This window comes from Phyllobates terribilis, unplaced genomic scaffold (genome assembly GCF_046119375.1).
Source record: "Phyllobates terribilis strain yellow unplaced genomic scaffold, ASM4611937v1 Scaffold_1__5_contigs__length_1240528914, whole genome shotgun sequence".
NCBI lineage: Eukaryota > Metazoa > Chordata > Amphibia > Anura > Dendrobatidae > Phyllobates > Phyllobates terribilis.
In genome coordinates, this window is record NW_027362761.1 from 972,928,211 (window position 1) to 972,951,250 (window position 23,040).

Consider the following 23,040-nt stretch of genomic DNA (forward strand, 5'->3'; position numbering starts at 1 on the left):
TTAAGGAACATCCTTTCCAGGGTAATGACTTGTGTATAAGGTAAAATAAATAACCAAAAACAAAAATACTCCTCCGCACCTTGGGCTATGTTCACAAGTAGCATTTTTTATTCGTTTTTGCACTTTTGTATTGCTTTCAACCGTGACAAATGCATTCACCGGGAAATGTCATTTTAACATTTTACAATCTTATCTGGCCATGCATACAGTGCTGAAAAGACATGGGAACAGAATGGGGAAGACCCCTGGAAGCATCTCTGATACCCAGGTCACTGCCTAAAAGTGTGCCCATCAGAAGTGATCCTTTCCGCATCAGAAGATGCAGACTTGCAACTATCCCCGTGCAAGTCCTTGTCCCAGGGCAGTGTTCAATTGTACCTCTCCCATTCCTTGCAATGCAAGCGTAAGTGTGCAACCTGCCACCCACCCACCCCCAGACTGCAATACCATACTGCTAGCTTGCTTGCACTTGAAATGGGGCCTTTTATTTTGGAGGAGGCCGAACCTGGCCACTACCTCATGGCTGCTTCGGCAGCGAGGTATCCATACTCAGTCCCCAGCCGCCCGGCGACCGGGGGTCCACACATGGTCCCCAGCCGCCTGGGGGCGGCCGGGAGTCCATACATGGTCCCCAGCCACCCCTATTTCTCCTTGGAACATCCCCCCACACACTTTTCTTAGCCCGGCCTGCTTTAGGGCAGCATTGGACGAGCCCACCAGAGAACCAGACTCCTCCGGTGGGCCATGGCTTCTCCATCAGGGGAGTTGAGAGTGCCAAGGTGAGGAGCATGATGATGATGATAGAAGTTAGCATCTGCTTTGTTTTCTTGGAATGCAAGTGTAAGTGTGCAACCTGCCACCCACCCACCCCCTGGCTGCAATACCATACTGCTAGCTTGCTTGCACTTGAAATTGGGCCTTTTAGGCATGTGGAGGCAGACGCTGGCCACCATGTCATGGCTGCGTCCGCTGCCTGGTATCCATACTCAGTCCCCAGCCGCCCGGCGGCTGGGTGTCCACGCTCGGTCCCCAGCCGCCAGGGGGCGGCCGGGTGTCCATACTCGGTCCCCAGCCGCCCTGCGGCCGGATGTACACACACGGTCTCCAGCCGCCTGGGGGCGGCCGGGTGTCCATAAACGGTCCCCAGCCGCCCCTATTTCTCCTTGGAACATCCCCCCACACACTTTTCTTAGCCCGGCCTGCTTTAGGGCAGCATTGGACGAGCCCACCAGAGAACCAGACTCCTCCGGTGGGCCCTGGCTTCTCCATCAGGGGAGTTGAGAGTGCCAAGGTGAGGAGCATGATGATGATGATAGAAGTTAGCATCTGCTTTGTTTTCTTGGAATGCAAGCGTAAGTATGCAACCTGCCACCCACCCACCTCCAGGCTGCAATACCATACTGCTAGCTTGCTTGCACTTGAAATTGGGCCTTTTAGGCATGTGGAGGCAGACGCCGGCCACCATGTCATGGCTGCGTCGGCAGCCTGGTATCCATACTCAGTTCCCAGCCGCCCGGCGGCCGGGAGTCCACGCTCGGTCCCCAGCCACCAGGGGGCGTCCGGGTGTCCAACCTGTCACCCACCCACCCCCAGGCTGCAATACCATACTGCTAGCTTGCACTTGAAATGGGGCCTTTTAGTTTGGAGGAGGTCGAAGCTGGCCACTACCTCATGGCTGCTTCGGCAGCGAGGTATCCATACTCAGTCTGCAGCAGCCCGGCGGCCGGATGTCCACACTCGGTTTGTTTTCTTGGAATGCAAGCGCATGTATGTAGTAGCGGCTAGGCCTGAGGTGGTCAAAGTTTTGGCGCATATCCTACCTCCTCCGAGGATTGCTGGATGTTTTCCTGCTGCTATCCCAGTTCTATGACTCCTGTTAAAACAAAACTTCAGGTGATGAATGATGGTTGAGGTGGTGGCAAAGGAGAAAGAGCAGGAGGAACAGGGACCATTCACATCAATATCAGGCCAGTCAACTACACATGTCTAGTAGGATATGTTTCTGTACCAAAAGGAGAGGTTCGGCTACACAGTTATAGGGCATGCAGTGAGTGCAATGCCTACCAAAAATTTTGAGGCACTCCAATGCCCCTTGGAAGTGACATGGAGGTCAGAGGGCCTTAACTAAACTGTTTTTTCCATTTATAGCAACTGGGTCTCCTGTGCACTGTTGGCCTAAGCAGTGAATGGAAGGCTTTCCAAAAATTTTGAGGAACTGCAATGCCCCTTGAAGCAGACGTGGATTACAGCATACTAAAAACCTTCTACCTATTATTGGGGAGTGGGTCTCCCTTAGTGTTCGCCTATGTATTGAAAAGCAAAAGCTGACTAAAATTAGGAGGAAATGCAATGCCCGTTGGAAGAATGGTGGAGTTCGCGGTGATATAAAAAGACAATATCAATGTCCCTTGAAAAAGTGGTGGAGGTCGTAGTAGCTTAACAAGACTGTTTAAATGCCCCTTGGAAGAGACGTGGAGGTCGCAGTAGCTTAACAAGACAGTTTAAATGCCCATTGGAAGAATGGTGGAGGTCGCAGTAGCTTAGCAAGATGGTTTAAATGTCCCTTGGAAGAGACGTGGAGGTTGCAGTAGCTTAACAAGATGGTTTCAATGCCCCTTGGAAAAGACGTGGAGGTCGCAGTAGCTTAAAAAGATGGTTTAAATGCCCCTTGGAAGAGACGTGGAGGTAGCAGTAGCTTAACAAGACGGTTTAAATGCCCCTTGGAAGAATGGTGGAGGTCGCAGTAGCTTAACAAGATGGTTTAAATGCCCCTTGGAAGAGACGTGGAGGTCGCAGTAGCTTAACAAGATGGTTTAAATGCCCCTTGGAAGAGACGTGGAGGTCGCAGTAGCTTAACAAGATGCTTTTAATGCCCCTTCGAAGAGACATGGAGGTCGCAGTAGCTTAACAAGACGGTTTAAATGCCCCTTGGAAGAATGGTGGAGGTCGCAGTAGCTTAACAAGACAGTTTTAATGCCCCTTGGAAGAGACGTGGAGGTCACAGTAGCTTAACAAGACGGTTTAAATGCCCCTTGGAAGAGACGTGAAGGTTGCAGTAGCTTAACAAGATGGTTTAAATGCCCCTTGGAAGAATGGTGGAGGTCGCAGTAGCTTAACAAGACTGTTTAAATGCCCCGTGGAAGAATGGTGGAGGTCGCAGTAGCTTAACAAGACGGTTTAAATGCCCCTTGGAAGAGACGTGGAGGTCGCAGTAGCTTAACAAGACGGTTTAAATGCCCCTTGGAAGAATGGTGGAGGTCGCAGTAGCTTAACAAGATTGTTTAAATGCCCCTTGGAAGAGACGTGGAGGTTGCAGTAGCTTAACAAGATGGTTTTAATGCCCCTTGGAAAAGACGTGGAGGTCACAGTAGCATAACGAGATGGTTTAAATGCCCCTTGGAAGAATGGTGGAGGTCACAGTGGCTTAACAAGACGATTTTAATGCCCCTTACAAGAGCCATGCAGTACAGCATATTAAAAACATTATTCCCATTATTGGGGAGTGGGTCTCCCATAGTCTTTGCCTATGCCTTCCAAGCCAAACCTGGCAAAAATTAGGACAGAGGAACTTGCAATGCTGGCAACACGGACCACGGTCACCCTGGTGGTATAGTGGTGGTGGAGGCTGAGGATACGGAGAAGAGCAAAATACAGCCGAAATGAGGAAGCGTATACCCATGTGTGGGTGTGAAGTGGTGCATGGGAATACACCTCCCGAAATAACACAGTGGATTTGACTTTATGTTACTCTGCTGTCATTTGGTGGTGATGAGAAGTCTGGCCCAATCCAGCCCTTGTTCATTTTGATAAGGGCCAGCTTGTCAGCATTGTCAGTTGACAGGCGAGTGTGCTTATCAGTTATAATTCCCCCAGCGGCACTAAAAACACGCTCCGATAACACGCTAGTGGCAGGGCAGGCCAGGACCTCCAAGGCGTACAGGGAGCGAGTTCATTCCAAGTGTCCAGCTTGGATACCCAATAATTAAAAGGCACAGAGGAATCACGGAGGACGCTGGTACTGTCGGCAAGGTACTCCCTCACCATCTTTTGAAACTTTCCACTCCTTGTGAGAGTACCCCGCCCCTCAGGGCCTGTAAGCTGGGCGGGTCTCAGAAAACTGTCCCAGAATGTTGACAGTGTTCCCCTGCCTCTGCTGGATTGGAGTTGCGTCTCTCTCGCCTGTACTCCTTGGTTGGTCAACGAACTGTGACCTCTGCCACTAGTGTGTTCAGATGGGAATTTTTTTAACAGTTCTGCAGCAAGGGCCTTCTGGTACTGCCACATTTTTGTAGACCTCTCCACCTCAGGAATAAGAGAGTGAAAGTTGTCCTTGTAGCGGGGGTCTAAAAGTGTCACCAACCAGTAATGACTGTCACCCAACATTTTGACAACGCGAGGGTCACGGTTAAGGCAGCGTAACATAAAGTCAGCCATGCGTGCCAGACTGGTAACGGGCAAGACTTCCGTGTCCTCACCAAGATGACGGCTGACCATGCTCTCCTCCTCCTCCTCCTCCCCTCTGTCCTCAGGCCACCCACGCTGAACCGACTGTATGACAGTTGTACAGGTACTACCGTCTACAGCGCATGATACCAGCTCCTGTTTTTCCTGCTCCTCCTCCTCTCCCTCATTGTCCCCCAATGCACGTTGGGATGAGATGAGGCTGGGCTGTGTGTAATCGCCTGCTACGGCTTCTTGATCCATCTCATCATACTCTGGCTGCAATGCCTCCTCTTTAATTCTCTGCAGAGAGCGTTGCAAAAGACAGACAAGTGGTATGCTGACGCTAATGATGGCGTCATCGCCACTCACCATCTTGGTGGACTCCTCTAAGTTCGTCAGGATGGTACATTTGTCAGACATCCAGGTCCACTCCTGAGGTCTTATGTGTGGAGTCTGACCTGAATATCGATTGCCTTGTTGCAGCTGGTACTCCACAACTGCTCTCTTCTGCTCACAAATCCTTTGCAACATGTGGAGGGTAGAGTTCCAACGTGTGGGGACAGTCGGTGTGCCGGAAGCTGCAAACGCTGCTGCAACACAGCAAGGGCAGCGGAAGCTGTAGCCGACTTGCGAAAATGAGCTGACAGGCAGCGTACTTTTACAAGCAGATCTGGCAACTCGAGGTACGATTTAAGAAACCACTGAACCACGAGGTTAAGCACATGAGCCAGGCATGGTACGTGTGTGATTTCGCCTCGCCTCAGAGCCGCCACCAGGTTAAGGCCATTGTCACACACGACCATGCCTGGATGAAGGTTCAGCAGTCTCAGCCACAGATCTGCCTGCTCTTTCACAGCTGTCCACAACTCACAAGCAGTGTGAGGTTTATCACCTAAGCTTATGAGTTTTAGCACAGCCTGTTGCAGCTTGGCTGAGGCAGTACTGCAGTGCTTCCAGCTTGTAACTGATGTTGTGATATCTGAGATGGAGGCTGAATATGAGGAGGAGGAGGATGATGCGCAGGAGCTGTACACTGTGGGGGCAACTCTGACTGACATAGGGCCCGCAATCCTCGGTGTGGGGAGGATGTGTTCCGTCCCAAGGTCCGACTGGGTCCTGGCTTCCACTATGTTTACCCAGTGTGCCGTCAGGGAGATGTACCGTCCCTGGCCACAAGCACTTGTCCACGTGTCCGTTGTCAGGTGGACTCTCCCAGTAACTGCGTTGTTGATGGCACGGCAGATGTTTTGGGACACGTGCTTGTGTAGTGCGGGGATGGCACACCGGGCAAAATAGTGTCGGCTGGGGACCGAGTACCGAGGGACAGCCACCGCCATAAGGTTGCGGAAGGATTCCGTCTCCACCAGCCTAAAAGGCAGCATTTCCAACGCAAGCAGTCGTGAAATGTGCGAATTTAGGACTGTGGCCTGTGGGGCGTTGGCTGCCAATTTGCGCTTTCGTTCAAAGGTCTGGGATATGGACAAATGAACGCTGCGGTGGGACGTGGACGTGGACGTTAATGCTGTTTCTTGAGAAACTGCCATAATAAGTGAAGACTGAGAGGAGGGGGCATCTTTGCATGCAGTATGGACAGGGGATTGCCTTGCTCGCACAACAGGGGGTTCTATTACACGCACAACAGCAGAAGAAGCAGTGGTGACACCCGCTGACACTGGTCGTGGACCCTGGGGTTCACCCCACAAAGTCGGGTGCTTTTCTGCCATGTGCCTGATCATGCTGGTGGTGGTCAGGCTGGTAGTTTTGTCACCCCTGCTGATGCAGGCATGGCAGGTGGTACAAATGGCCTTTTTGGGGTTATCAGCAGAGCCTTTAAAAAATCTCCAGACTCTGGAAGACCTACAGGTTGTACTGGCAACGTCCCTCGTGTTGGTGTTACAGGGGACGGTAGCCCGCCTTCTGTCTGCGGCCACCACACTGCTTCTTCCTGCCTGTTGGGGTACTCTGCCTCCCTCCCTCTGTGTGCTGCTGGCTTCGCTCTGCGTGTCCTCCTGCCACGTTGGGTCAGTTACTAGATCATCCACCACCTTCTCCTCCTCCACTTATGCACCACGATCCTCCTCCTCACTTCGTGGCAATTGTGTCTCGTCATCGTCCACCTCTTGTGACAAATTGCCAGCGTCAACTTCCTCTAGCCGTGGCTGTTCAAATATTTGGGCATCGATACATGGGATCTCCTCTTCCACCACTTCAAGCGGAGCAGGCGAGGGGCACAAATATGGAAATGGACCAGTGAACAGCTCTTCATAGTGTCCAAGTGTGGGATCAGTTGCTGTCTGATGACACTCGGCATGGTGGGAGGAAGGAGCATCAGGGTGAGGAGGAGTATGCGGTCAAGACTCACGGCTACTAAAACTTGACCATGTGGAAGACAGACCGGAGGTGGTGGTGCCCAGGTAACTGGAAGTATTATCTGCTATTCAATTAATAACCTGTTCACACTGATCAGTTCGCAATAGTGGTCTTGTTGTTGTGTGCTTCCCTAGTAATTCGGTCAAGAACTGGGAGCGAGAAGATGTGGCTGTTGGTTGTGGCACATTTTCACCTTGGCCACGGCCCCGTCCTCTACACGCACCACCACCAGAACGTCCAGTTCCACGTCCCTTGCCACGCGCCTTGCCCATTGTAAATGAAGTAAAATAGCTTACACTCGCACTATCAATGGAAAAAGGGTAATAAAAAGGAGATTAGAACCGTGGAAGAGGAAAAACAAAGTTATATTTTTCTGGCCTACACCAGAATCTTTCAAACAGATATATTTGTGTCTGAACAATCAGGGAGACACTATTACTGTTTTTCTTTACGGAAAAAATACCAAAAGCTGGATAATACAGAGATTTGACCCGTGGAACTGCAAAACCACAGTTATATTTTTCTGGCCTACACCTGAATCTTTCAAACAGATATATTTGTGTCTGAACAATCAGGGAGACACTATTACTGTTTTTTACGGCAAAAAATGCCAAAAAAAGGATAATACAGAGATTTAACCTGTGGAACTGCAAAACCACAGTTATATTTTTCTGCCCTACACCAGACTCTTTTAAACAGATATATTTGTGTCTGACCAGTCTGGGAGACACTATTACAGTTTTTTTTTACGGCAAAAAATGCCAAAAAAAGGATAATGCAGAGATTTGACCTGTGGAACTGCAAAACCACAGTTATACTTTTCTGGCCTACACCAGAATCTTTCAAACAGATATATTTGTGTCTGAACAATCAGGGAGACACTATTACTGTTTTTTTACGGCAAAAAATGCCAAAAATGGATAATATAGAGATTTGACCTGTGGAACTGCAAAACCACAGTTATACTTTTCTGGCCTACACCAGAATCTTTCAAACAGATATATTTGTGTCTGAACAATCAGGGAGACACTATTACTGTTTTTTTACGGCAAAAAATGCCAAAAAAAGGATAATACAGAGATTTGACCTGTGGAACTGCAAAACCACAGTTATACTTTTCTGGCCTACACCAGAATCTTTCAAACAGATATATTTGTGTCTGAACAATCAGGGAGACACTATTACTGTTTTTTTTTTTTACGGCAAAAAATGCCAAAAAAAGGATAATACAGAGATTAGACCCGTGGAACTGCAAAACCACAGTTATATGTTTCTGGCCTACACCAGAATCTTTCAAACAGATATATTTGTGTCTGAACAATCAGGGAGACACTATTACTGTTTTTTTTTACGGCAAAAAATGCCAAAAACAGGATAATACAGAGATTTGACACATGGAACTGCAAAACCACAGTTATATTTTTCTGGCCTACACCAGACTCTTTTAAACAGATATATTGGTGTCTGAACAGTCACAGACACACTCAATTCTTTTTTTTTTGGGGGGGGGGGGGGGTGGAATACCAAAAGGTTAATAAGATGCGTATTTGGACAGTCTGACTGAGGAAAAAAAAAAAATACAGGATTTAGATTAAAAAAAAAAAGGATTTTTCCTGGACCCGGGGAGACCGGGAAATAAGTCTAGCAATTTGAGCAGCAGGAGCACACAGGACTGTATTGCAGCGTTTGCTGGTATAACCACTGCGTCTCCTATATTGCCTGCCTGCCTGATATCTGGGATGGATATTAGTCCTGAGAAGGACTGTTTGTTTGATTTGGTAGGCGTTAGAGACCCTACACTACCTATTTCACAGTATAAATCTCTCCCTAGGTCAGCAGCACTCTCCCTACACTGTCTGATCCGGAGCGACTGTGTCCAAGATGGCGGCGCCCGGTTTTAAATACTCGAGGTGACGCTGTGCGGCCAGCCAATCACTGTAATGCCCACAAACAACATGGCTGCAGCATTACAGTGACTGGCTGGCAATCCCTGCATGTTGATTGGCTCTGTAAAGAGCGCCAAACATGCAGGGCGGAGACCTGAGCTCCCGCCCGAGTAACCCGGAAATGCTCGGTGCTCGCCGAAAATCCCGAGTAGTGAGATGCTCGGGCAAGTACCGAGCAGTGTAGAGCATGCTCACTCAACACTAATAGATACGTCAAATGTTGTGAAGCGGTTAATGACAATGTATTGGTTTTGTATGAGTGAAAGGTGGACCTTCAGAATTAAGTCCTCTGATGGGCCTAATGTCCGACACTGCGTGCAATGGTGTTTGTTTGCCTCCGAATATTTAGAACATCCTGCAGAATCTGGTAGATGGATGAAGCATGGAAACTACAGCTGATAATCATAACATTACATTGTCCTGAGCTGGAATTTTTTTCTCTATACACAGGTCAGAGGGCTGATATCGGGAGTCGTACTGAAAGTAGAGTAAGCACTGCAACCAACACGTCTACTTTTGTTTCTCGGCCTGGAACTCAGCTCAGACTTGAAGTGGATGAGGTAAAATGTCAATATGCTTTTCACTGCAGTTGAAGTGAGTCTGTCAGAAGGATCAACCCTTCTAATGTGTATGCAAGTCCTAGAAAGTTGAAGAAACTGACAGCTTGATATCTGCGATCTGATAACTTATTGCAGAGAAATCCACGTTTTTCTTATATGTTACTGGGGTGTTAAGATCTCTGGGCGGGACAGCAATCTTCCCAAGACTCTGCCTTCAGTGCTTATTATAATTCTTAGGTATGAAAACTGATCTCCTCGCTGCATGTGTGACGGAGTGTTGTCAACTTGACTTTTTATTTTTTCTGGACAGCTTATCAAAAATCATGGACAAAAAATATTTTTTAAGTAACAAATTAAAGCTCTCTTAGCTTGTCAAGGAAAAACATGGGTTTCCAGCTCCAGCCAAAATAATTTGACAAAGGACGCCAAATTGCGTCTGAAACGCTTTATACCATGTCCGTCATTTTGATTACCCTCTCTTCCATGGAAAGTCTATTTTAATCCAAGATTTTCAATAAAATAATTATTTTAACTGGAGCCTGAAACCCATCCTTTTTCTTGGTAACTCCACGTCCAGTCAGGACAAATCTTCCGTGCTCCCACACATTGAGCTGCAGCAGGTGAGCTGGCTTTCTTCTACGCACTTTATTCTCTTAGCTTGGAAGTGACGGTCAGTCTTTGATAATAATATTTTTTAAGGACACATTGGAAAACTAAAATAAATCATTAAGATTATCAGTTATTTATGTGCACAGCCTATAATTCTGATATAAAGACATGAGCTAAATTCACTGTGAACTGTAAAATAATAACTACAGTCAAAATAAATTGTAGAAGTTTCTTCAGTTTTGAAAAAATCACGGACACCTTACATTTTTTTTATGGACAAGGCAAAAAAGTAGGGAAATTTTACAGACTCTCCTGGAATTTCTGGATGGCTGGCAGCCCTGGAGCGACGTCAGGCTCCGTTTATGGAATCTCGGGTGTGCTCTGATTCCCACTGTTATAACATTCTGCTCTTCTATGTACATTGGCTTCATTGCCTCAACTTTCTCCTGCGTGGCTGGGCAGCGCCTGTGCAGAGGGAAGTCTAAAGGAGTCTGTCACCTCAAGAACACTTTTTAAATCAACAACATGGTCAGAAGTGCAAATAAAGTTGCTTGAGCACCCTTGGTGATACTGTGGCACCCCAGGGGTCTGGTTTCCACAGTAACGGCAATGTTATGTCTGAGAGCAGGTGGGAGGTCTCTTGGTCAGGGATCCTGTGCATGCCACACCTCCTGCCCAGTCCTGGGAGGGGAAGAACTTCCCCTATATAAACCTAGGGCTGAGGCAGGGTTAGGAAGTAGAGAAGAAGTAGAGACAGAGAAGCAGATATAGGAAAAGAACATCAGGAGCTCTGTGGGAGCAGTGCTACAAGGAGTCAGGGGCTGGCAGCTGCAGAGCTCGCCCTGACTGAGAAGTTATCACCGGACCCGGAGTCCGAGGCTGTGGGGACTAACTCCTATCCAGCAGCAGAAACCGACCGGCAGGGGATTGCAGGTCCTCTGGCCCAGAAACCCGAAGGCACGGTCACACGCGTGGGACCAGCACCGCCGTCGTGGAGCGGAAGCTACTAGAAGGCCCCGAGTCACCGGCCATACGGGTGAGCACCACACGGTACACTCAGGGACGTGGGCTACTTATACCCGCCTCTAGCAAGGTAGCCGGAAGAGTATCGTTAGTTTGGGAGGCCTACAACTCCGCCTGGCCAGGGGAGATCCCATCTGCTCAAGGACTGACCAGGCCCCAATCGCTAGCCAGTACTCCGGGAGGGTCTATCTTTGTCACCAGTAAAGACCCTGAACTACACCGTACCGTCTCCGAGTGGTTCCTGCTACCCCCATCATCCACGTCGGCTGCCCTGAGGCCATACCCCTCCCGTTGGGGGTTATACTATCACGCTGCACAATCCTACCACCGGCCTCAGCGGTCTGCCCTGCAGCAGCAGCTCCTTAGCTGTACTCAACGGGTGGCGTAGTCGTCCAACATCTACCGCTAATACAGCGCCACTTAGTCTGACTCCCTGGGCACGGACCGGATCACCGCCACGAGACTACAACCCTCAAGAGATCCGGCTCCGGGTAAGCTCCCGCGTGCGCAACGCAGCGCGACACAGGCCCAGGGGCGCGTCAACTTTTGGCGTAGTCGGCAGGATTTCGTGCCCGCAACCACCGGGTACTGCGTGCCTGAAAAAGACTGTTCAAACTTACCAGTGGTGAAGATTCCCGCCATCCGGCGCCATCTTCAGCCTTCTTCCCGCCATCGGTGAAGATTCCCGCCATCCGGCGCCATTTTTAGCCTTCTTCCCGCCTTCCGTGGAGTTTTCCCGCCATTGGACGCCATCTTGAGGACGCCGCGCGGGAAGAAGAGGGGCGTGGACTCCGAAAGCGCGCGAGAAATGAAGCCCCGCCTCACGTCCGGACGTTGCGTAAGGTCCTGGAAGGAGCCCAGCAGACGCCGACGTCACAGGAGCGCGACGGAAGGTCCTCAACCCTGACGATCCACTGCGGAGCCGCGGCCTACGGAAGAGGATCATCACAAGGTAGGCCACGGTCCACTAGGGGGGAGAAGGATGTCGGATACGGAGGAGAGCTTCACCGCTTCAACCCCCGCCAGCGCCACCGCTGTTGCGGTCATGCCTTTCACCATGCCCTATATCCCGGGGGCAGCCTGGCTACCCCAGTACTCAGGGGAGTCACATACCCTGCATGACTTTAGAGAAAAGCTGGATAGCCTCTTCCAGGTGTACCCCCTCACAGAGGAGCAAAAAGTGAGCATCCTGGTGGCCCAATTAACCGGGGCAGCCCAAAGGGAGGTAAAGTCCTGGCCACCTGGGGGGAGGACTGTCGCAGGGATACTAACCCGGCTGAGGGACACCTTTGATACCCGCACCTCAGCCGAGATCAAGCTTAGATTCTACGGGTGCAAACAGCGGGCACATGAGAGTATAAGGGACTATGCCCTGAACCTACAAGAGGCCCTGAGAGCCATTAAGCAGACCGACCCTGACGGCGTGGGAGACGAGGACAGGCTGTTGACTGAACAATTTATAGAGGGTTTATATTGCAATGCCCACCGAACCCAGTTGCGGGCAATGGCCTTACAGGACCCTCATCTGGGATTTGCACAGTTCAAGGACAGAGCCATCCGGGTGCTTCGAGAACCGGCACCAGGTGGCGTTGTGACCCCCAGACGCCCCACTACCACTTACCACCAGGAGGCGGCGCCCTTGTCGGCAGGGCCTGTGGAAGCTGGTGCGCAGGCTTTGAACAATGACCCGGCTCCAGACCTGCACCATCAGGTCCAAGAGCTAGCTAAAAGCGTTGCTGCGCTAACCCGAACTGTGCAGTCTTTACAGGTTTCCACTCCAGGGAAGATCCAGCTGGCATCCGGACCGGAGGACATCCCGTGGCGTCGACCAAGGAGGACCCCACCGGCCAGAGGAAGACCCAGCGACCGATACAACGAGGACGGACAACCCATCTGCCGCCGCTGCAATCAACCCGGACATATGGCAAGGTACTGTCCTTTAAACTGGCACAACCTGGGGTAGAGGGCCAACCCCCAGGAAAAAGATCACCAGGCCCATCGAACTGGCGCGACAAATATGTGGGAGGACGTCCAGTCTTACCCGTGGTACTGGATGGCATTCCTATGAGTGCCCTACTGGACACCGGGTCACAAGTCACCACCATCCCGTACGTGCTCTTCAAGCAGTACTGGAATGACTCGGATATCACCCGCTACCCTGACGACGACTTGAGTATCATCGCCAGCAATGGTCAGCCCGTGCCACAGATTGGATTTAAAGAGGTGACCATTAAAATCGGTAGAGTCGAACTGGCAGCACAGGGACTGATCATTGTAGACATTGACAAACACGAGAGTCACCCAAAGATAACTCTAGGAACTAATGTAATTGAAAATTGTCTTGCAGAGGTGATTTTCCTTTTACAGCAGGTTGCCAAGAACGCCAGCTCCGGCCAGCAGCGAGTGCTCCAGAAAGAGATCCGGGCACTGATGCGACGGCAACAGCTAGAACTCTCCGGTGGTGAGATTGGTAGCGTGCGAATGTGTGACCCTTTCCATATTGCCATGCCCCCGAAAAGTGAAATGATGATTTGGTGCCGGGCAGCTATTGGTCTGAGAGGTAGAGATTACCAGGCAATGGTAGAACCAGTTTACTCAGACAGTAGGCCCACCATTTTGACAGCACGGGGGGTGGTCAATGTACGCCATGGGAGGGTGCCCGTTCGCATAATAAATATCGGGAAGAGGGAAGTGTACCTGCCCCGGTATGCCACGCTAGCCAAATTGTATACCATCAATCAAGATTCCATACAGTCCGTAGAACCCTTGCCTCCATCTTCCCCGGAGGAAGGTAACGGCTCTCAGAAAACAATGGAGGACTGGTGTCAGCAACTACATTTGGGTACGGACTCCACTCCCTCACACCAGAAACAGGGAGTCTATCGGGTGGTTCAAGAGTACGAGAGAGTGTTTAGTAAACACCCGTTAGACTTCGGGCGAGTCAAGGGGGTAGAACACCACATCCCCACGGGAGACCATCCTCCCATAAAAGAGAGGTATCGACCCGTACCCCCTGCACACTACCAACACGCCAAGGGGATGCTTAGAGACATGAAGGAGGCTGGGGTGATCAGGGATAGCTGTAGCCCCTGGGCAGCTCCACTAGTCTTAGTCAAAAAGAAAGACAACACCATGAGGATGTGTGTAGATTACCGGAAAATCAACCATATCACACACAAGGATGCGTACCCCTTACCAAGGATAGAGGAGTCTTTGGCTGCTTTAAGATCTGCTAACTTCTTCTCTACCTTGGATCTTACTAGTGGGTACTGGCAGGTTCCTGTAGCAGAGGCGGACCGGGAGAAGACCGCATTCACCACCCCGATGGGACTTAGCGAGTTTACCTGCATGCCGTTCGGACTCTGCAACGCACCAGGAACCTTCCAACGATTAATGGAGTGCTGTCTGGGCCACAGAAACTTCGAGAAGGTCCTGCTGTACCTGGACGATGTCATCGTATATTCCAAGACGTATGAGGACCACCTGAAACACCTGGCGGAAGTGTTCGAAGCTCTGGCAAGCTACGGCCTAAAGGTGAAACCCTCCAAGTGTCACCTCCTGAAACCAAAGGTGCAGTACCTGGGACACGTGGTGAGCGCTGATGGAGTGGCTCCCCACCCTGATAAGATCACCGCAATTAAGGAATGGCCAAGTCCCTCCAGTGTAAAGGAAGTGCGGCAGTTCCTCGGGTTGGTAGGCTACTACCGAAGGTTCATACCCGGTTTCACCAAGAAGGCAGCTCCTATGCAGGACCTCCTGATAGGCCAGTCCAGGAAGGCCAAGAACCAGAAGCCACCCTTCAGATGGGAGAAGCCGGAAGAAGAGTCCTTCCGCCAGCTGAAGATGGCCCTCACGGGGGATGAAATCCTGGCGTACCCGGATTACAGCCAGCCCTTTATCCTCTACACCGACGCCAGTAACATCGGGCTAGGAGCCGTACTGTTCCAGATCCAGCAGGGGAAAGAACGAGTAATCGCTTACGCCAGCCGAAAACTGTGACCCACCGAGAGAAACCCTGAGAATTACAGCTCATTTAAGCTAGAGTTCCTGGCAGTGGTGTGGGCAGTCACCGAACGCTTTAAGCACTACCTTGCTTCCTCCCGGTTCACCGTGTACACGGATAACAACCCGTTGACACACCTGGACACAGCAAGACTCGGTGCCCTAGAGCAGAGATGGATGGCCCGTCTGTCCAACTACGAGTTCACAATCAAATACCGGGCAGGACGCTCCAATACCAACGCGGACGCCCTGTCCAGGATGCCAAACCTACCGGACGTAGGAGAGGATCCAGAGGGACTGGAAGAAGTCGAACTCCCCGCGTTCCACCGTCATGGGACTATCCAGTATTCCCACCGGGTAAGGAGTAAGCAAGCTGCTACGTTTAATCCCTTGCCTCACTACAACTGGGCGGAAACGCAAGACAGTGACCCTGCCGTCCGACTGGTGAAGGAGATGCTGACTCGGCCAGAGGCTCGCCTTGACCCAGACGCTCCGGAGGAAGCCAAGCAACTGTGGGCTGAGAAGAGTCGACTGTTCCTTTATAAGGGGAAGTTGTGCCGCCGAATGGTTAACTCCCGGACGCATGAACTAATCTGGCAAGTAGTGGTGCCACAAAGAGACGCAGCCGTGGTGATGGAGGCATACCACGACGGGGCTGGACACTTCAGATGGAAGAAGCTGGAGTTCCTGCTGCGCGGGCGGTTCCACTGGGTAGGCATGAGGGGAACCATCGAGAGGTGGTGCAGAGACTGTGGCCCGTGCAACCTAAGAAGGAAGGACCGTGCCAGCCAGAAGACTCCCCTGCAGTCCATCGTCACCCGGCAGCCGTTGGAACTGGTAGCCTTGGATCATGTAAAACTGACCCCAAGCAGAAGTGGCTACGTCTACGCACTAACCATCGTGGATCACTACTCCCAGTTCTTGGTTGTCATCCCCGTCAAGGACTTAACAGCTCGAACAGCAGCTAGAGCCTTCCAGCAGCATTTCTGCCGTCCACACGGGTTCCCGGACTAAGTGTTGACAGACCAGGGACCTGCCTTTGAAGCGGAGGTCTTCCAAGAATTCTGCACTCTGTATGGCTGCCGGAAGATAAGGACGACACCCTATCATCCGCAAACTAATGGACTTTGTGAGAAAATGAACCAGGTGGTAATTGATCTCCTGAAAACGTTGCCCCTGGAAGAACGCAGTCTGTGGCCTGAGAAGCTGCCCGATCTGGTGGACCTATACAACCACATCCCGGTAGGTTCCACCAACTGTACCCCGGCTTACCTAATGAGGGCGAGACCTGGTAAGTTACCTGTTGACCTGGAAATGGGAGTCCTGACACCCGAGGACACTTCACCAGAAGCAGACTGGGACACAGAGAGGCAGCAGCAGTAACGGAAAGTACAGGAGAGCGTGGAGCGAAGTCTCTGTCAGGCTAGGGAAAGACAAGAGAAAACTTACAACCAGTATGCTCCCGCTGTTCCCCTGGTACCCGGAGAGCAGGTCTTGAAGAGGAAAAGACGGCTCCACAAGTTGGACGACCAATGGGAGAAGGACCCGTACACCGTACTGCCCTCAAGCCACGAGAACCCGAAAGTCTGTACCATCAGTAAAGACGGAGGGGAGACCATAGCCATTGTATCCCGGGATCACCTGAAGAAGTGTCCTGAACAGCTACGGAACCCTGAAGAGGAACAAGAAGACCATCGACCCGTAGAGGAAAGGGAAGATATGGTTAGTACTGTGCTCGGAGACTTCCCTCGGTCCTGGACTCAAGTCAATGGTGCAGTTGTGGTACCCGTCCTCACGTTCCTCCAACCAGCATCCCAAGTGCCTACGGAGCAACAGGTAGAGCTGGAAGAGCAGCCGGTCCAGGAGGCAGAAGACTCCACACAAGCAGAACAGGAGGATCAACCCTCTGCTTATAGTGAGCCTGCCATACCCCTAGTGAGCCAAAGAGCCGGTAGACAGCTGCCCAGTTTACCCTTGACAGCTCCTACACCCTGTAGTTCAGGGCTAGACAGTCAGCTCCGTAGGTCCACTAGGGCCACTAGAGGCCAGTTACCCGCACGTTGGAGGATTTGAAGTGTATAAATTGTTTTATTTGTGGTTACCTGTTTTTCTTGTTGCTTGTGTATAATTATGTGTTTCTAGTTATTTATAGGAGTCCTTGGTGGATTTACCGGGAATCCTTGTACATGGTTGGAGCGTAACCTAGGAATGGACTAAAGACTGTTAAGGACTCGGGGCAGGACAGACCCCTACCTGGTTACGTCTCCCTGTTTTGGTGAAATGGACACCTTGCTTTTCTTCAAAAACTGCACCCGGTTGCGGACACGCCGTAACCATCTTTATGTGTTTTTCTTATTGTACTATTATTGTTTATACCTTGTTATGTTTAAAAATATGTTTAGTCCCGGAGTACTAAATTTCACTAGGGGGGAATATGGCACCCCAGGGGTCTGGTTTCCACAGTAACGGCAATGTTATGTCTGAGAGCAGGTGGGAGGTCTCTTGGTCAGGGATCCTGTGCATGCCACACCTCCTGCCCAGTCCTGGGAGGGGAAGAACTTCCCCTATATAAACCTAGGGCTGAGGCAGGGTTAGGAAGTAGAGAAGAAGTAGAGACAGAGAAGCAGATATAGGAAAAGAACATCAGGAGCTCTGTGGGAGCAGTGCTACAAGGAGTCAGGGGCTGGCAGCTGCAGAGCTCGCCCTGACTGAGAAGTTATCACCGGACCCGGAGTCCGAGGCTGTGGGGACTAACTCCTATCCAGCAGCAGAAACCGACCGGCAGGGGATTGCAGGTCCTCTGGCCCAGAAACCCGAAGGCGCGGTCACACGCGTGGGACCAGCACCGCCGTCGTGGAGCGGAAGCTACTAGAAGGCCCCGAGTCACCGGCCATACGGGTGAGCACCACATGGTACACTCAGGGACGTGGGCTACTTATACCCGCCTCTAGCAAGGTAGCCGGAAGAGTATCGTTAGTTTGGGAGGCCTACAACTCCGCCTGGCCAGGGGAGATCCCATCTGCTCAAGGACTGACCAGGCCCCAATCGCTAGCCAGTACTCCGGGAGGGTCTATCTTTGTCACCAGTAAAGACCCTGAACTACACCGTACCGTCTCCGAGTGGTTCCTGCTACCCCCATCATCCACGTCGGCTGCCCTGAGGCCATACCCCTCCCGTTGGGGGTTATACTATCACGCTGCACAATCCTACCACCGGCCTCAGTGGTCTGCCCTGCAGCAGCAGCTCCTTAGCTGTACTCAACGGGTGGCGTAGTCGTCCAACATCTACCGCTAATACAGCGCCACTTAGTCTGACTCCCTGGGCACGGACCGGATCACCGCCACGAGACTACAACCCTCAAGAGATCCGGCTCCGGGTAAGCTCCCGCGTGCGCAACGCAGCGCGACACAGGCCCAGGGGCGCTTCAATACCACCACTGCTTATTATCCCCTCCTTATTACTAAGATTCATGTTGTATATATTTGTATATAGGATTGTATTTTGTGATTTTATTTTGTTGAATAATGCTCTCCATTATGGGTCCCTTTCTTTAAAGATGTTCAACAGCCTGGACCCCTTCCTTGATTAATGCTCCCCATTCCATGTACTGGTACAATGTTCTGCCGATCTTTTCCAATACTTTAAACTTTAAATGTAAAAAAAATAAATAAATGATTCTTACTTTTCTCTGATTTCACAATATGCAGTGTCATCTTCTGTAGCTGACCTATGTGTGCTGGCATGGGTAGCATATGACATCACTGCCATCCGCTGCTGGCACGCCGATGTCAGCTGCCGGCCTCTGGTTGACCGGCGGAGTATATTGCAGTGCAGAGACCCAGTGGTTCAGTGTGCAGTGATATACTTCAAATGAATGTGCGTCCTCAGCTGAAATAGGTGCCGGTGTCAGCTGGCCCCCTCACGCATCGACCCGGTTGCAGTTGCTCCCTCGGCGACCATGATTGCTACGTCCCTGCTACTAAAGTAAGGACAATGCCCCTAGTCTTATACTTACCAGCTGCCATCTTCATCTTTTGTTTGCCTGGCTCCGGCTGCTCTCCAGCAGTTTGTGACCTACCGGATTGCTCCAGCATTTGCTGGAGGAGCCGGAGGTCACTTTTCAATGTAAGCCTATGAGAGCCAGATCGAGGCCAGAACGAGGCTCTCATAGACTTACATTGAGAGCTTGTTACTGTTACTGACTTCCGGTTAGTCAGAAGTTGCGGTCACAAGATGATGATGAACGAGGCTACAGGGCCAGAGTGCTGTGAGCTGGAACTGAGTTCTCTTTGCCCTGAAACCCCTCTTCTAAACAAGAATGAGAGTGGAGTGTACTGTGTGGTGGATTCGTTTCTTTTTCACTGTTGCTTCGGGAATCCTTGTTACCTCCCCGTCTTTAAAACCGGAATTGGCTGCAAGCAAGGCAGGAGACCTTGGGTCTGGGTTAACAGGTTAGCCTTTACTGTGCAATTCATTTGCAGATGTCTGCAGCATACAGATTATAACAGAGTCTTTTTGTGGTGATGTTGTTCCCTTGGCTCTGTGTCCTACCAGTCCTTGTTCCTATCCTGTCCTGAGGCCCAAGATCTTCCTCTCCGTCTGCGACTTGGCCGACATCTTCCTCTTCTGGGGGACAGAGTCCTGCTTTTCAGGCCCTCTTCCGGACCATAGGTCCAAGACTGTTCCGGTGTCCAGGTGGAGCTTCAGACGTGTCCTCATTCCATTTAAACAACTCAAACTGACCGAAGACTTCCTTTTCCTACTGTATCTGCTTCTAGAAACCTGCTTTCCTGGCTATTTAGCCTTACTTCTCCCACTCCACTCTCCTTACGCAACTTGCACTTGTTCTGTGCTGTGTGAGTCATGGACTCTTACTAACTGACTGCGAGCCGGAAAACCTTTTCTATACAAACTGTACTAAGCACTTCCATACTGTGAGCTAATCCCAATGTTAACTACCTAGTGTGCTATATGTGTAACTATGTCCCTATCTGCTGTATGGTTCTCCCAGTGAACAGACCTCCCGCATACACAGGTTCGGTCTTAGGTTAAGTGCCCACGTAGCGTTTTTGTAGTGTTTTTGCGGCGTTTTTACGGCTGCGAAAACGCTTGTAAAACAGTCTGACATGCAAAGCAATGTGAATTCAGATGTGCTGTGCACATGATGCGCTAATTTGCACACCGAATTCGCATTGCGTTGCAAAACGTAGCATGACCATTTCTACCGCGATTACGCTGCAAATTTGCGGCCACTGAGGAACATTGAAATTCAGCAAACCTGCAGGTATATGTGGATTTGCTGCATTTCAATTAAATTCAATGGCCACGAATTTGCAGCGTAATCGCGGTGCGTGTGGTACCCGGGATGAAGAGGAGACTACATCTCCTCTTCATCCTGGCTACCACACGGTGAAAAAAAGAAATAAAAAAGTTAAAAATAAACAAAACCTGTATATTCACCTCTCCGGCGGCCTCCGGTCTGCTCCCGGCCACGTCCTCTCTCCTTGGCGTCCCGCGGTGTACTGTCAGGACCTGCGGTGACGTCATTTAGTCACCTGATGGTCACGCGACCGCTGACGTCGGCGGTCAAGTGATGGTCGCGTGACCATCACCTGACTAAATGACGTCACCGCAGGTCCTGACCGTACACTGCGGGATGCCGAGGAGAGTGGACGCCGCCGGGAGCAGACTGGAGGAGACCGGAGAGGTGAGTATACAGGTTTTTTTTTATTTTAACGTTTTAATTCTCTTTTTTTTTTACTATAGATGCTGCATTTAAAGCATCAGTTGTTCACACATTATAAATCCATGCCGGTTGCATGGATTTATATTGTGTGACCAACTTGTCAAGCACTTTTCCAAGTGATGCTCAAAATCGCTTGGAAAAGTGCTTGAAAAAACGCATGCGAAAACGCATGTGACGCGCCCCCGGGGCAATGGGGTGCTCGGCAGCCGGGCCTATGGATGCTGGTGGGGGATATCACGGTGGCTGGCCCGGCCAATGGCCCAGGGCGGTCAACCAAAAAGGGAATTTGTAATTTGGATAGGGAAAATAAAATAAATAGTTTGTGACGCCACCTGTGGTACCTGATAAGGTTTACCAGCGCTGCTGCAGACCTCCGGGGGGTGATGGGATGGCAGCTGAGGTGTTTCTGCTCCCCACAGGTGGAGCGGGCCCCCGGGGCAGGGATGGTGTTTGATGGTGGGTGGTGATGCTGGGGCTTGTAGTGCAGGCGGGATGGCGCAGCAGGAGTAACTGACAGAGACAGGGGATTCGCTTCAATACCTTTACTCGTGCGGATGTCAGGTACGGTCCAGGGTACTCAGTAGGGTGGGTGCACTTCAGGACTTCTCCCCAGTGAGCGGATATAAGGCCTCCTGGTCCGTGTCTGCCTCTCTGTATGCTCCTGGCCAGCCTGCAACTGGGCCTAGCTTATGTGTCGTGCTGTTCCTTCACCTGTCGCTCGGTAGTAGGACCTTCTGTTGGCAACCACTATCCCTGGACGCTGGGGCCTTGTGGTTCCTGGTCCTGTATTGGCTCTAGCTTCAGGTCAGCCAGGGACTTGTAGTCCTCCTGGAATGCCGGTGATCCCTATTGGGTATAAAGGAACCCTGTAGGCACGGACCCGGTGTCTGGTTTGTATATCAGGGTGAGCCTATGATGCTCCTCTGCCCCCTCAACTCCTCTCTCCTCTCCTCTTTGCCGTTGGCCACACTCGGGGCCCTCAATACTCAACTCGTGCTGTAGGCCTTGGCTCGCCTAAGCACAGCAGCCAGCGTGCTGCGTCTTCACTGGTCTAAGTGCCAGCACACTAACTTCTGACCAAACTAACTGAGCTGCCTGGCTCCACCCTCCCTATATATATCCCTAACGGGCTCCCTCTGGTGGTGTGAGGTGGAAGGGTGGAGGTGTTTGTATGTAATGAGGGCCTCTTGTGGAGAAGTCCGTCCATGCACCCTGGGTCCTGTGGTACCTGTGCGCAGCAGGGTGCCACATTCCCCCCTAGTACAATTCAGTACTCCTGGACTGAAGCATTTTTTTAAACAGGTTATAACAATAATAACAACAAGTATAATAACATTAATAAAGTTACAGTAAATCCCGTAACCTGGTGTCCATTTCACCGAAGAAAGAACATGAGAAACAAGAGGGACCCGCCTGAAAACCCTCAATGTAGGCCCTGGGCATGGCTACAGGGCATAAGTGATCCAGGTGCTGGACCACGTCTTCTGCCACGCCAAACGGGTTTTTGTTCTGTAGTCAATTAAGGGGCACTTTGATGAGTGCAAACTATATACAAATAAAGTTTTTGGCTGCTCACAGTCCTCAGCCTACAAGTCTTTGTACCCTGACGGGTAACTAAAGGCACATATATTTTCAGTTTACATAATAAACAATAACAGTAGCAATACCCACTGGGTAACTATTTATAGTGTAGGCACCTTGTGCTATTCCCTAAACCTGGCAGGGATTTGTCCTTGTGTGCTGCGTGTGGACCTTCGTAGCACTGGGGTGTCACTAGTGTCTGTGCATACCCTTTCTGTTAATCTAGCAGGTGTACGTGCTGGTAGATTGTAGAACTGCCTTAATCGCTCTATGGGACTGGCAAGTACACTGTCCACTCGGCCTTCAAGCTCTGCTTCAACAGGTGATTCTCCTCTTACTGGGTACTCTTCCTGTTCTTGACCAGGCTCTTCCAGGGCTCTTCCAGGTTCTTCTGGTTGTTGATAGAAGTGTATCATCGGTACTATAACTGCTCCATCAAGTTGAAGCCAGTCCGCAGGGAAATTGTTACGGGTCCGGGAGGTGGAACCTCTGAGCTGCAATACAAGGGGGAAGTCGTTGTAAGGAAGCGGGTGACTCCCAGGGAAGGCAGGCAGGTAGTCACAGCAAGTGACAGGGACTGTCTCTGGGTAAACGGGCAGGTGGTCACGGCAGGTGACGGGGACAGTCTCTGGGTAGACAGGCAGGTGGTCACGGCAAGTGACGGGGACAGTCTCTGGGTAGACAGACAGGTGGTCACGGCAAGTGACCGGAACAGTCTCTGGGTAGACAGGCAGGTGGTCACGGCAAGTGACCGGGAGAG

The 23,040-nt window shown here is 50.9% G+C and overlaps 1 protein-coding gene across 3 annotated transcripts in view; it reads left to right on the top strand.

Annotated features, from left to right (window-relative positions):
• The window catches only part of LOC141156404 (EF-hand calcium-binding domain-containing protein 6-like), a 320,593-nt gene that overhangs the window by 82,280 nt on the left and 215,273 nt on the right, over positions 1-23,040 (top strand). For all 3 annotated transcript variants that reach the window (XM_073642612.1, XM_073642606.1, XM_073642599.1), the window contains one exon: positions 9,210-9,319. Coding sequence is in view for 2 of the 3 variants with exons in the window: in XM_073642606.1 (XP_073498707.1) it covers positions 9,210-9,319 (110 nt within the window). In the remaining variant the exon portion in view is untranslated. The remainder of the gene's footprint in view (positions 1-9,209; positions 9,320-23,040) is intronic.